The 12,482-nt window shown below is 34.1% G+C and overlaps 1 protein-coding gene across 6 annotated transcripts in view; it reads right to left on the bottom strand.

The window, feature by feature from the left end:
- Positions 1 to 719: 719 nt before the first annotated feature.
- LOC138333487 (tyrosine-protein kinase CSK-like) overlaps positions 720 to 12,482 on the bottom strand; it is a 51,827-nt gene continuing 40,064 nt past the window's right edge. For 5 of the 6 annotated variants that reach the window (XM_069281895.1, XM_069281896.1, XM_069281891.1 and 2 more), the window contains exons 6-12: positions 8,720 to 8,888; positions 8,279 to 8,381; positions 6,434 to 6,592; positions 6,115 to 6,214; positions 5,394 to 5,489; positions 4,944 to 5,030; positions 720 to 4,448 (exon numbers count right to left, since the gene is read on the bottom strand). In XM_069281895.1, the coding sequence (XP_069137996.1) occupies positions 4,272 to 4,448; positions 4,944 to 5,030; positions 5,394 to 5,489; positions 6,115 to 6,214; positions 6,434 to 6,592; positions 8,279 to 8,381; positions 8,720 to 8,888 (891 nt within the window). In that variant the 3' untranslated portion in view covers positions 720 to 4,271. Of the gene's footprint in view, positions 4,449 to 4,943; positions 5,031 to 5,393; positions 5,490 to 6,114; positions 6,215 to 6,433; positions 6,593 to 8,278; positions 8,382 to 8,719; positions 8,889 to 11,674; positions 11,895 to 12,482 lie in introns of all 6 variants that reach the window. The other variant, XM_069281894.1, reaches the window with a different exon arrangement.

The following is a 12,482-nucleotide window of genomic DNA, read 5'->3' as shown; positions in this document are numbered from 1 at the left end:
TTCCCCTTCCCCCAAGGATGTTTCTGGCCAAATTTGGTTACAATCCATGCAGAACTCTAGGACAAGTAGCGATTTATAGGATTTACCTCTATTACCCCTATTGGGCCCCGCCCCTCCTGCCCCCCGGGGGGTCAGAGCCAAAATTTATACATGTTCTGTTCCCCTTCCCCAAGAATGTTTCTGGCCAAATTTGGTTACAATCCATGCAGAACTCTAGGACAAGTAGCGATTTATATGTTTTACCTCTATTACCCCTATTGGGCCCCGCCCCTCCTGCCCCCGGGGGGTCAGAGCCAAAATTTATACAAGTTCTGTTCCCCTTCCCCCAAGGATGTTTCTGGCCAAATTTGGTTACAATCCACGCAGAACTCTAGGACAAGTGGCGATTTATATGTTTTACCTCTATTACCCCTATTGGGCCCCGCCCCTCCTGCCCCTGGGGGTTCAGAGCCAAAATTTATACAAATTCCGTTCCCCTTCCCCCAAGGATGTTTCTGGCCAAATTTGGTTAAAATCCATCCAGAACTCTATGACTAGTAGCGATTTAAAGAAAATGTTGACGGACGGACGGACGACGGACGCCGCGCCGTGACATAAGCTCACCGGCCCTTCGGGCCAGGTGAGCTAAAAATCATTGTCTACACAGAAAATTATTGACACGGAATGGACAGTCAGATATATCATGTACCACAGAGTATTCAATTTGACAAAACACAATGTACTGTAAGTATTTTTATTTGTATAATACATGTTACATAATATAACAGATTATTTACAAAACAAACATCAGCAGTAGGATGATGCAGTTTTATATAAACTTAAGTTGATGTGGTGATATGTGAGAACATAACACAAACTTTTGGCAGGGTAACAAATATACCAAAGTCCACCCAATCTATAATACAAAACAGAGACCTTAACATGTGCTAACCTTCTACTGACACAACAACCACGAGGGTCAGAAGTCTAACAATGGCTTCTACTGGCACAACAACCACGAGGGTCAGAAGTCTTATGGTAAATCAGTGGGTTTGGGTTCGGAAAGGCAATCCTAAGATATTATGGTAAAATGTTTCATTCTGCAGGGATTCATACCGATATAAAATATTAATATTGATATAACTATTAGCAGAAAACTTACATAAGAAAAAGTCCAGGTGTAGACCAATCTAAAGTCCTGACTATAACTTTTGACAATGTTATCTTCAGCTAGTCTTTAGACAATAGACTGCTTCAAGATTCTTGAGCCAGGCTGTAAACAGTAACAACAAATTACAAATCAAATGTAAGGTATAGTTATGAGGATTTTAAAACAAGTTTCCAATGCCTGACCAAAACACCAAGAGTATTTGAAACTGAAAGTACAAGTATTATCAAGACAAAATTTTGAAAATGATAAAGCCTACCTATTCTAGCCATTTCTACAACAGGTAAACCACCTGTCTAAGAAATTTCTATTCACTTCTGTCAACATTCCTATACAATGATAATTATGAAGCGTTATGAAGCTATTACAATTCTCTATGCTACATATTTTCTTTTTCACAGTAGTCCCACATTCTTTACTCTGTACAATCACGGACATGATGACAGTGAGCTTTTTAGAGACATTTGATTGAATTATTCTTTTTATATATACTTGATAAACTTATAATTTAGGAGGATCCAAATGATAAATAATCTCATAATATATATTAAACTTGAATATAAAAACTTAATGGATAAATAGCTCGTAGCATACAGATATACTTGTGTACAATTGTATCAAAGTAAGGATTCAATCAAATCAAATTCCATTGTCAGAGGCCAATGACTGATTACACTAAATTACTCCGAACTTATTACTTATGATAGGCGTACTTAGCATACTGTAATCAATTATGATTTTCCATCGATGATAAAATCCTTAAAAGTAAATAATGACTTGTCGATAATGCCATTTCCTTTTGTATATAATTATTTTGGTCTAGATTATCTTTTTCCCGTTTACGGTCCTTTAAGGTGTAAGCCAGTTGGGTGGACCAAGAACACAATGAAAGACACAGAAAAGCATAGATATTAAACAATACATCTACCCCTACACATACAAAGCAAACAAAAACATTGTCATGTCATTGTCTAAAAAATACATGTGTGCATATCATGTTCGATACATTTTACTTGTATAATTTGGCCAGCTTTTTTCACATTCAAATGATTTTGAAATACACCAACATGCCGTATAAATTAATGTTTTGATAGTTATGTTTACCATCATTCTTTAATCAGTTTATGGTTTCTAGCAAATCAAACTACATAAAAAAACATAAACGAAAAGTGACGCATAAACGAAGGATGTTCTCTGCATTGTTTGTAAACCAGATTCAGAGTCTGATGTACAAGATGAAGGACAACAGAAATGATGATGTTTGATTAATATAAAAAGTAAACAAAAAAAGGACATAGAATACAATATAAATAGGCTAACTGATTTTTCTTGTCATAAGATGAATAAATGATATTATTAAATATAATGTATGTCATTTTCAAAATGTACCGGTAACTATAAGCTATTTCACAAAAATATATATGAAGGAAATGAATATGAAAAAAATAATACAAATCTTTTGCCCCTTTGTATATACCACAACAATGACATGCAGTTTCCCCTTACTACACTAACTTGTCCTTATAATCACAGATTTCTATAACCGGTTACAATCTATAGGCACGAATCTAGTCACAGGATAGCAGTTCTCACATATACACATTTATTGACAAGATTTTCAAACTCTTTCGGCATTTTATCAGTACGAACATGATATTTCTAAATAAATTACCAGTACTGTTTTACCCCAGAAATGTTTTGGTTGATATTTTGTATAACTGTTATATTTAGTATGATATGACAAGGTCTCAGTACAGCCATATATGTAACTACATAATTATGTAATCATTCATGTACAGTGTATGTATGGTATATACATGTATTGGTATATATAACTGGCTTACATTTATATCTAAAAGTCCAGATACTCCTCTGAGACGGATTATGCTAAACCACAAAATATGTGTCAAATTTTACAGATGCATCAGGTTTCAATTTTCTGATTATTTTACCATTTACCAGCTGTATGGAAGTAAATATACAATGAAAAGTGTTCAAGATGCTCCGACAAATGGTATTTTTTTCCACTATCAAAAGCAGGGGCAGAAGATTCAGTATTTTTGTTCAGTTACAAAAGTTACTTACTTTACACCATTACCAACACTGAAAAGTTTGAGCTTCTAATTTTACGTCAAGTTAAAAATATGAAAAATAATTTATTGCATCCTGATAAAATTCCGTGGTACTATATCCTATATGGAAGGAAGTACTGATCGCGCATACACCAAAGGGGAAATAAATTATTTTATATTATTTTTTGTGTTAATTAGACATATATATACACGATAAAACACCAATTATTGTTTAAATAATGAATATCATTTATACTCTGTCGGCAGTGGAGCATCTTTAAACTTTCATAGTAATACGTAAAGTATCCAATCAAAGTTTGTGAAAACTTGGCTTTTAATAATGTGGCACTGCTATGTCATGATGCTCTTTTACCTTTCTTTGACATACAATTTATTCAGCAATGTATTCAAAAATACACACAAAGCCATTAGCTTAGCGTTAGTATAACATTTAAGGCCATATCACGGAAAAGAAATCAATCGGCAATATTTTAATACATTATCTATAGCAAGCTGAATCTGATAGAATGCCTGGTGTCGGTTTTAACAGTGGAATGCAGCTACTCTTTAGAGTAAAACCTGGGTTACACAGTCTACACATATACATCACTAGTACAAACATCACTCAACAGTAATAAGGCAATGTGGTACTCACAATACAATTCTAATCACATATAAACATACTTATTTAAATGTACTCCGATTTTAGCACACATCAAAACACGGCTTATCAAATGTTTGGTGCCTCAATAATACTTGTCAGACAATAAACATAATCTTAAAAAATTAGCACGATGATGATTAAGTACCTTAGCAACAAAGAGAGAAATGCTAAAATATGATTACAGATTAAATAGGTATGTTTACAGATTATGGCCGTACTATCCTCAGGATATCACTGTCTTACTGTATTAAGGAGGCATGCTACTGTAGGCATGGAAGCTGACAGGTGATTTGATTTTGGCCTTCAGAGTTGTGTCCCTTGGATGAATAAAAATCTCTTGATGTCTTTAACATAACAAGTCTCATAAACACATAAATGGTTGACGTTGCTATACAGTCGTGGATCTCAGATTGTTAAGTTTGTCTAGAACATCTTTGAATGTTGGTCGTTTGTCTGGCGTCGCTTCCCATGAACCAAGCATAATGGAGTAGATTTCCTTTGGACAACCCTCTGGTGCTTCCATCCTGTATCCACGCTCTACATGGGAGACAACATCGGCTAACGGCTGAAAATACACGATAAAACAGCATGTGATCATTGTTGTGAAGACAAGATAATGGAGTATCTAGTGTTCTAGAGATAGTTCTGTATATTAAGTTATTTTTGAGGGTCATAATTTTTGCGTTTTTTTATTAAAATACCCCAATTTTTTTTTGGCAATTTTGAATTTCGCTATAAGGGTATGATGATTTTTTTTATATAGTTTATCAAAAAATTTCAATATTTTGCAGATAAATTTTCATGATCATAGCAATACCCTGTGGAAACATCTTCCCCCTCAAAATAATCAACTGTATGGTATACCCCAATACTCATTTAAACTAGATGTAGATAATGCTTGGTGAGGGTAAGTGATTGCCATAGCAATTGTGATCATGATCAAATTATCAGGTATATTCCTAACTTTGTGAAATTTGTGATCTTGGTCCCAATAAATCCACATCCAATTATGTGGATGATCGTGGGTCCGCTGTATATTAATATCCATCTGAATACTTACAATTCTAGGATATGGTACTCTTCCAAAAGAATAGATCTCCCATAGTAACACTCCAAAGCTCCACATATCAGATTTATTGGAAAATTTCTGTACAAAACAAATTAAACTTTAATCAAAAACTTGTGTTTCAGACTATTTCTCAGATTCCTGAGAGACACAAAATGGTAATGATAGGGATAGCTGAACATTACACATTTTATTGACATGGAAACTTATAGACTCATTATATATATATACATATAAAAAAGCGTCTATTTGCCCTGCAACTTAGACATTGAAATTTTATGGCATTTTATCAACTTTGGTCTTTTAAATAAGTTTGAAGAAAGCTCGGTTTTTCAGTGAAATAGGAAAATACCAGTTACCTTAACCACCTGGCCATGGGCTATCTGGAGCTCTATATAGTCTGTAGAAGTAATTGAGGTTCTGATATACAAAAGGACCACTTACATTCTCTCTCAACGCTTCTGGTGCTGTCCATTTGATGGGGAATTTGCCACCCTCTTGTGAGTAGTCTCCATGCTTTGCTAGACCAAAATCTGATACCTATAATATATATAGAAAATACATCTTAATGGTTCATTTATATGTAATTCAGAAATGTATTATATAACTGACAAGAATTTCTTCTATAAAATCAAAGAGTAAATATGTGATAAGAACGGTAATAATTCACGTACCACATGATACCTGATAACGTTTGTGCGGGACTATTGTATCTATTAGTGATGAAATGACGTTGTATGATGACGTCCCGCACTAACATCGTTTCAGCGAGAAGATAACAAAGAGTGACATTCCATCACCATTTGAGATACTAGTACCGCACAAACGTTATCGGGTATCACGTGGTATATGAATTATACCCATTCATTCAATAACATTAAATATTAAAAGTACATGATTTACAGATAAAAACACCTAACCACCATGTGGATTTGGTCTTGTTTTATTGCCTATATAGCTATTAAAAGTCAGCATTTGTCATGGACAAGTGATTAGATTTAACAGCTGCAGGAAAGTCAGAGTATCTAAAGAAATCTACCTGCAATACTTGGTGACAGCCAAAGTATGGGTTTCGAATTTTCAAAACAATGTTGGGACAGCTAATTTTTCTATGGGGACAAGTTGCATGAACCATTAACGGTCAATAAACATGTATTAAACTTACCTTGGCTGTATTGCTTTCGTTCACCAGGACGTTTCTGGCTGCTAAATCTCTGTGAGCGAGGTTCTTACTTTCTAAATACTGCATAGCTGAACATGTGTCTCTGAAAAGGGGAGATAATTCTTGCAATTAATACAGAAATTTGCAGTCATCTAAAAAAGGAAGGCATCATTTTGGAGAAAAAATAGGGGAGATAACTTTGTAAAGGTGAGAGAATTTCTAAATCAAGTAAGCCATCAATTGTCATGGGTGTCAAGCAAAGCTGCATCATATGATAGATATGTACATACCGTAAATCTTATAAATAGTATGCAAAACTTACGTAGCAAAGTCGATTTGATCTTTCTTTGTTATGACACTCCTGCCACGAGACCTCAGGTATTCTACTAGATTTCCTTTGCCCATAAATTCTGTTACAATCAAAATATTTTCGCCTAAGACCACTCCTATCAGCTGTACGAGATTTGGGTGTCGGAGTGACCTGTAAAACACAACATAGAGGAGTAAGTACACCAACGAACACTACAAACTCTTTCTGTACTAGCTATTCCGTCTTTGCATATTACAGAGTTAGCTCCCTTGTGGGTAGGTATCGATTGTTACGTCATTATTTCGTGAGCGCAATTCATGTCGTTTTCTCCGAAACGTATGACGTTACGCTCCCAAACAAATGGCGTCACAATCAAAACCTACCTGCAAGAGCATATAACTCTGTAATATGCAAATTCAGAATATTGGTTTTCCTTTTGGATTTAACCTGAAAGAAGTTGTTATTCTCGCCCCTGGTAGTTTTCAAGAAATTATTGGATAACATGTGCAATTGTTGTGCGTTATTCTATTTAATCTAAACTGCATTGAAAATTTGAACATAATTAAAGTAGATATAAAGAGCATCAATAAAAGGAAGATTGATGATAAAATCCTGTCAACTTTAAGAGTCAACAAAATCATAGAAAAGAGTTCATTACCTGTCAACGATTGCTGAAATATTGTTATGCTTATCATCATCACATGCTACAACGTGTATTTTACCAATTTTAGATGCTGTTTGCAGTTGGACTGATAGTCTGATACTCAGCAAATACAAGAATTCCACGGAAGTGGATGTGTCGCCTGCACAGCATCACAAAAAATAGTTATTTACAGTTGAAAATATTGTTAATAATTTAGGTGATGAAATCAAGTTCCATATCTCTTGCAAATATCGATGGATTTTGAAAAGTATCAAACCCATCTAAGATCTCATTGATATAAAGCAATATACCAAATTTGGTTGGAATCGGACAAAAAATACTAATGTTTTCAAGCGGAAGCCATGTTCTGACTATTTTAAGGTCCCATAACTCTTGCAAATATTGACAGATTTTGACCAGTATCAAACCCATCTAAGATCTCATTAATATAAAGCAACATACCAAATTTGGTTGGAATCGGACAAAAAATACTAATGTTTTCAAGCGGAAGCCATGTTCCGACTATTTTAAGGTCCCATAACTCTTGCAAATATTGACAGATTTTGACCAGTATCAAACCCATCTAAGATCTCATTAATATAAAGCAACATACCAAATTTGGTTGAAATCCGACAATAAATATTTAAGCTATCGAGCGGAAACCATGGATTTTTCTATTTTGATGATTTTAAAGTCCCGTAACTCTTGAAATATTAAAGGATTTTGACCATTATTGAACTCATCCAAGATCTCATTGATATAAAACAATATATAAAATTTGGTTGAAATTGGGCGATAAATATTTAAGTTATCTAGCGAAAACCATGGATTTTTCTGTTTTGACAATTTTAAAGTCCCGTAACTCTTGCAAATATAGACGGATTTTGACCATTATCAAACTCATCTGAGATCATATTAATATAAAGCTGTGTACCAAATTTGGTTGAAATCGGACAAAAATACTTCAGTTATCTCATGGAAACCGTTTCCCTATTGCCGACGCCGATGCCGTCGCCGACATAGTGATACCTTAGTGTCGCCCTTGCGTTGCAGGCGATACAAAAGAATCATCATGGATTTCATGTGATTTTTTTCCACATCATATTCACTGAAGACACCATATTTTGAAACAAACATTGTTTTTCCCAGATCAAAACTAGCCAAAAGTTAGAAACTTTAATTGCATGTCCATAAAATAAGACTAAATAGCTTACGTCATGACTGAAGCCTCCTTTAAGAAAGCCTGTGCAGCATTGTCTTGTTTCTTCAGCTGTTTGATGGCTACCTGTTGGTGTTTATATTCACCTTTACATACATCTGAAATACACAACAAACACATGTAGCAAAGTATCCTATTACAAAGATTAATGTCTTCCTCCCAACCTTGTGAACGGAGTGTATGGAATAACTGGGTTATATATACTACAAGGTGGGATCAACTTATTCTATCTCACCAATTCTGTTATATTGATTGTAATAGGACCACGAAGACATATAAATGCATTCAGTAAAAGCTTGTTATATAAGACGGAGATGTCTTGAGTTTTCAAATTTATTGAATTATCAAACATACAAGTTTTACTTTCCATGAATTTGTCTGCATAAGCATGACTGTAATAAATCTACAATTAAAGTTATATGTAGAAATGGAATACCTCCAAATTCTCCTTTTCCTATGGACTCTCCCACTTCCAGGTCCCGTTCATGGATAACCCAGCCACCACTCTCAAAGTCCTGGACGGACACCATGGAGAAACTGGAGCCCTTCTTCTGTAGTGGGCGTATTAGTCGGATACACAGTCCGTCGGCATCCTTAGAGTAGTGCTGTAGGATGGTGGTATACAATGTTAGTATGGGATACGGTATAAATATATGTCAATAGGAAAATACCTATACAATCTAATAACATTGGATTATCAATTAATTTTCATTCAATTTTGTTTATTAGTAAACTTTAAAAAAGATCATTGTCACTATTGAACAAATGTAATTTCTAACTTAATGTGAGATTTTTTTTTTCATTGAATAAGTACAGATTATAATGAATTTAGATTGAGAAGCTATCAGAATTACAGTCCCCTGAGATCTGCAATGCATTCAAAATTCCACACTTTTGAGATCTTTAACTTTAGTAAACTGAGGCCAATTTATTGGATAAATAATAAGTCATTTATAAAAGCTTGCCATCACTAAAATGTAACTGATTGCATGATCAATATATTTTTTCTAGCTGATTTTGAATAAAACATTTGAATGGAAATCACAGAATTTTATGGAGCAAACTCCTTTTACCAAAGCAAAGGCCTTATTTGACTTCATTGTTGAAAAAAATTGTTATTGACGACAGACAAAAGGTGACTAGCAATGTCACAAATAATCACATCAACTTGTGAGGTTACCATTAAAATAATTAACCTAATATGTGAAATAGATTTGTGAGATTACAATTAAAACAAAGAATGACAACAATAAGCAATACTAACAGTGACCACAAATAGCTGACAAAACATGGTGAAGCACTACCGTGTACCACGACCTTGACATAGCCACAAGGTCAGTACTACCCTGTACCATGACCTTGACATATCAACAAGGTCAGCACTAATCATACAAATGATTTCATTCATTCCTCGCCAACATGCACTGCCAACTTACAAACTTTGATATAAATTGTCCATAGCTAGTCTGAAAAGTTTACACCTACTGTACCTAAAGTTAGATACTTAATATTCATGAACAATTTTACAGTTCAATTTCACAGTAAGGCTTTTGTGAATAGTAATCTAGATTAAATTAAATAGCTCACCCACCCCTAAAGACACATTTGGACTCTTCTAGTTCAAAGACTTAAAGACCAGTCCAAAATGAAACTTCAGGGGTGAATGGATGGGTTAACTATTTATTCAATAAGGTGCCAGCTATTTAATTCAAATCAATAGATTCACTTTGTTACATCAAAGCATCAAAGAGAACTTATCTTCCTTGTAAAAAGTATACCAACCTTATAAAACTAATGAGTTCGTATTGAGAATAAATTACTGAAGATAACTTCATTTTCAAAGAGGTTATTTGAGAAAAATACACCTGTACTCCACAACCAGGTCAAACGGTAATTAGGTTTTTTTGAAGATAAAACAAGAAGGGCTTTTGAGGACAAAACATGTAAGAAAACACGTTGTAATTAATTAAGGTTGCTTAGATAATACATTATAAGGAAGAGAGAATTAATTTTTTGTTTTGTTTTTTAATCTGAAAGATATATAATCAATTAAGATACACAGTGAGTAGAATTTTTCAAAAAATCCTGTATTTGTTTTAGAATCATTTTCCTCAGCAAGATTTTTGACAATTTTAGTCTAACAAAACATTCCTTACTTTATCCTAGCTGCCCAATTTCTAGTGACATTTAAAGGATACTGTTAAGAGATAACGAATCCAGGAACATATATGCTAGCACAGCAAAACAAGAGCTGTTGGAGAACAGCAAAGCTCGCCTATTCAGAAGAAGTTGATGTTCAAGTATTTACTATTTCAACATGGAAATATGACAAATCAACAGACTCAAAAAACCCCTAAAGGGCCACAAATTGGTTGTATTGTCACGTTCAGCATCCATACAAATTAGGAAAATAAAATCATAAACATTTATGATGACTTTAGCTGAAACAATTGACGAAACAGAAACTTGCTCAAAAACTTTAACATGAAATGGGACGCCAACGCTGACGCCGACGCCGACGCCGGGGTGACAACATTATATATATAATTAGCTCCCCCTATTCTTCGAATAGGCGAGCTAATGACACATTGGAATACACTATTACAGCGACATCCTACTGAGAAACTGAGAATAAATGATTTACTTGTTTTTTTTAGACTATTTACAATAGAGAAATAACTCTTACTGTAATGACTGCTTATATATAGAGCATCTTAAATTTTTGATAAAAACACATGGAAAGCTTTCTATGCTACAAAACACATACTGGTATGTTAGGTCTATCTACCGTAACAAGACTTTGTAAGATGGTGCCATCACCAGTCCATTCAGCACATGTTAGTATCTAACTATTACAAGCAGGTCTAATTATTCTGGTGCTACATATATGTCATTGCTACATAATTCATCTATCTACAAATCTCTCTCTATAAATGTAATATCCTTGAAGATTCCATTTCGAAAATAAAATACAAGTTCAGAATTTTTAGTATAGATATTTTACTGTACTTTTAATTGTTTGAGACCATATTTGGATTGTTTATAGAAAACATCTTGGCCTTCACTACGGTAATCCTGAAGAAACACTTAGTACAGGTACCTAGCTGTTCTACAAGTACATATATTTCCAAATTCTGGAATTTTTCAAACATTGAAGGTAGGCAAGTATGTGATCAAACAAATGCCTAGCCTAAGCCTAAAACGTGTGTTCTAAAAAACCAACTACCGGGTAGCATGATTTTTGGGGTATTCTTACAATTCTAACATACACCAAATATTCCACAGTACAAAAACAACAGAGAAATACTTGTTGGCATGTTAATCACAGCAGCTCGTTCACTAGCAACCCACATTTAAAAGATTTCTTAAAACATTGAAGATGTATATGTACCTCAACAAGCTGTGTAAGATTTTCAAAATAGGATTCTTCATCGATTGTCATCTTGTTCTGACTGTAAATTATGCGATAATGCTCCACTTTGGATTTATGACAAACACTTAGGGTAAAATCGCCGGGGTAGTTCACACTCTCTCGCACAAGAAATAGTCCATCGTCCGGAGGCATTAGTAATTCCTCAGCTTTTTCTCGTTTTATTTTCCCATGGAACCATCTACAAAGAACAAAATAGTGTCATGCAACATGCATTTCCTTTACAACGAATGCAAACTTAACACATGGATACTGTAGCTGATATAGAAAGATACATGTACTGTAAACATCTTTATTTTGGTGTACTCCCACTTTAGTGTTTTTACTCATCCCCAAGGGACCGAAAATATTTGATGTATAGAGAACAATACAATATAAAGAAAATAACAACATAGTTAGCGTCAGAATTCTGGGATAAAATAAGATGACCCCTAAAATAATTATGTTTACAGTAAGTGACCTTGACTTAGAAATGTGGTGATTAACATCAATAATGTTAGAGTAACAGAAATATTCCTTATTGAGTTCAGTATTCACACCATATAATACACATGTACAACTTTGGGAAGCCTTTATCATAAATACCACAGCACATGTACTTCATGCTGTTCTGAAACTAATTAAAAATATGTCATCTTTGTTCTAACCGCGGTACAACAAATTTTAAGAAAGTAAGGAAGCATAAGTCTATTTTCTATTTAGCGTTACGCCTTATTCACAGCAAGTTCATTGCAGTAATCAAATATATTTCATGATTTTTTTTCATCTT

Source organism: Argopecten irradians, chromosome 10, assembly GCF_041381155.1.
Source record: "Argopecten irradians isolate NY chromosome 10, Ai_NY, whole genome shotgun sequence".
NCBI classification, from domain to species: domain Eukaryota; kingdom Metazoa; phylum Mollusca; class Bivalvia; order Pectinida; family Pectinidae; genus Argopecten; species Argopecten irradians.
This window is presented reverse-complemented; position numbering and strand designations above follow the sequence as displayed.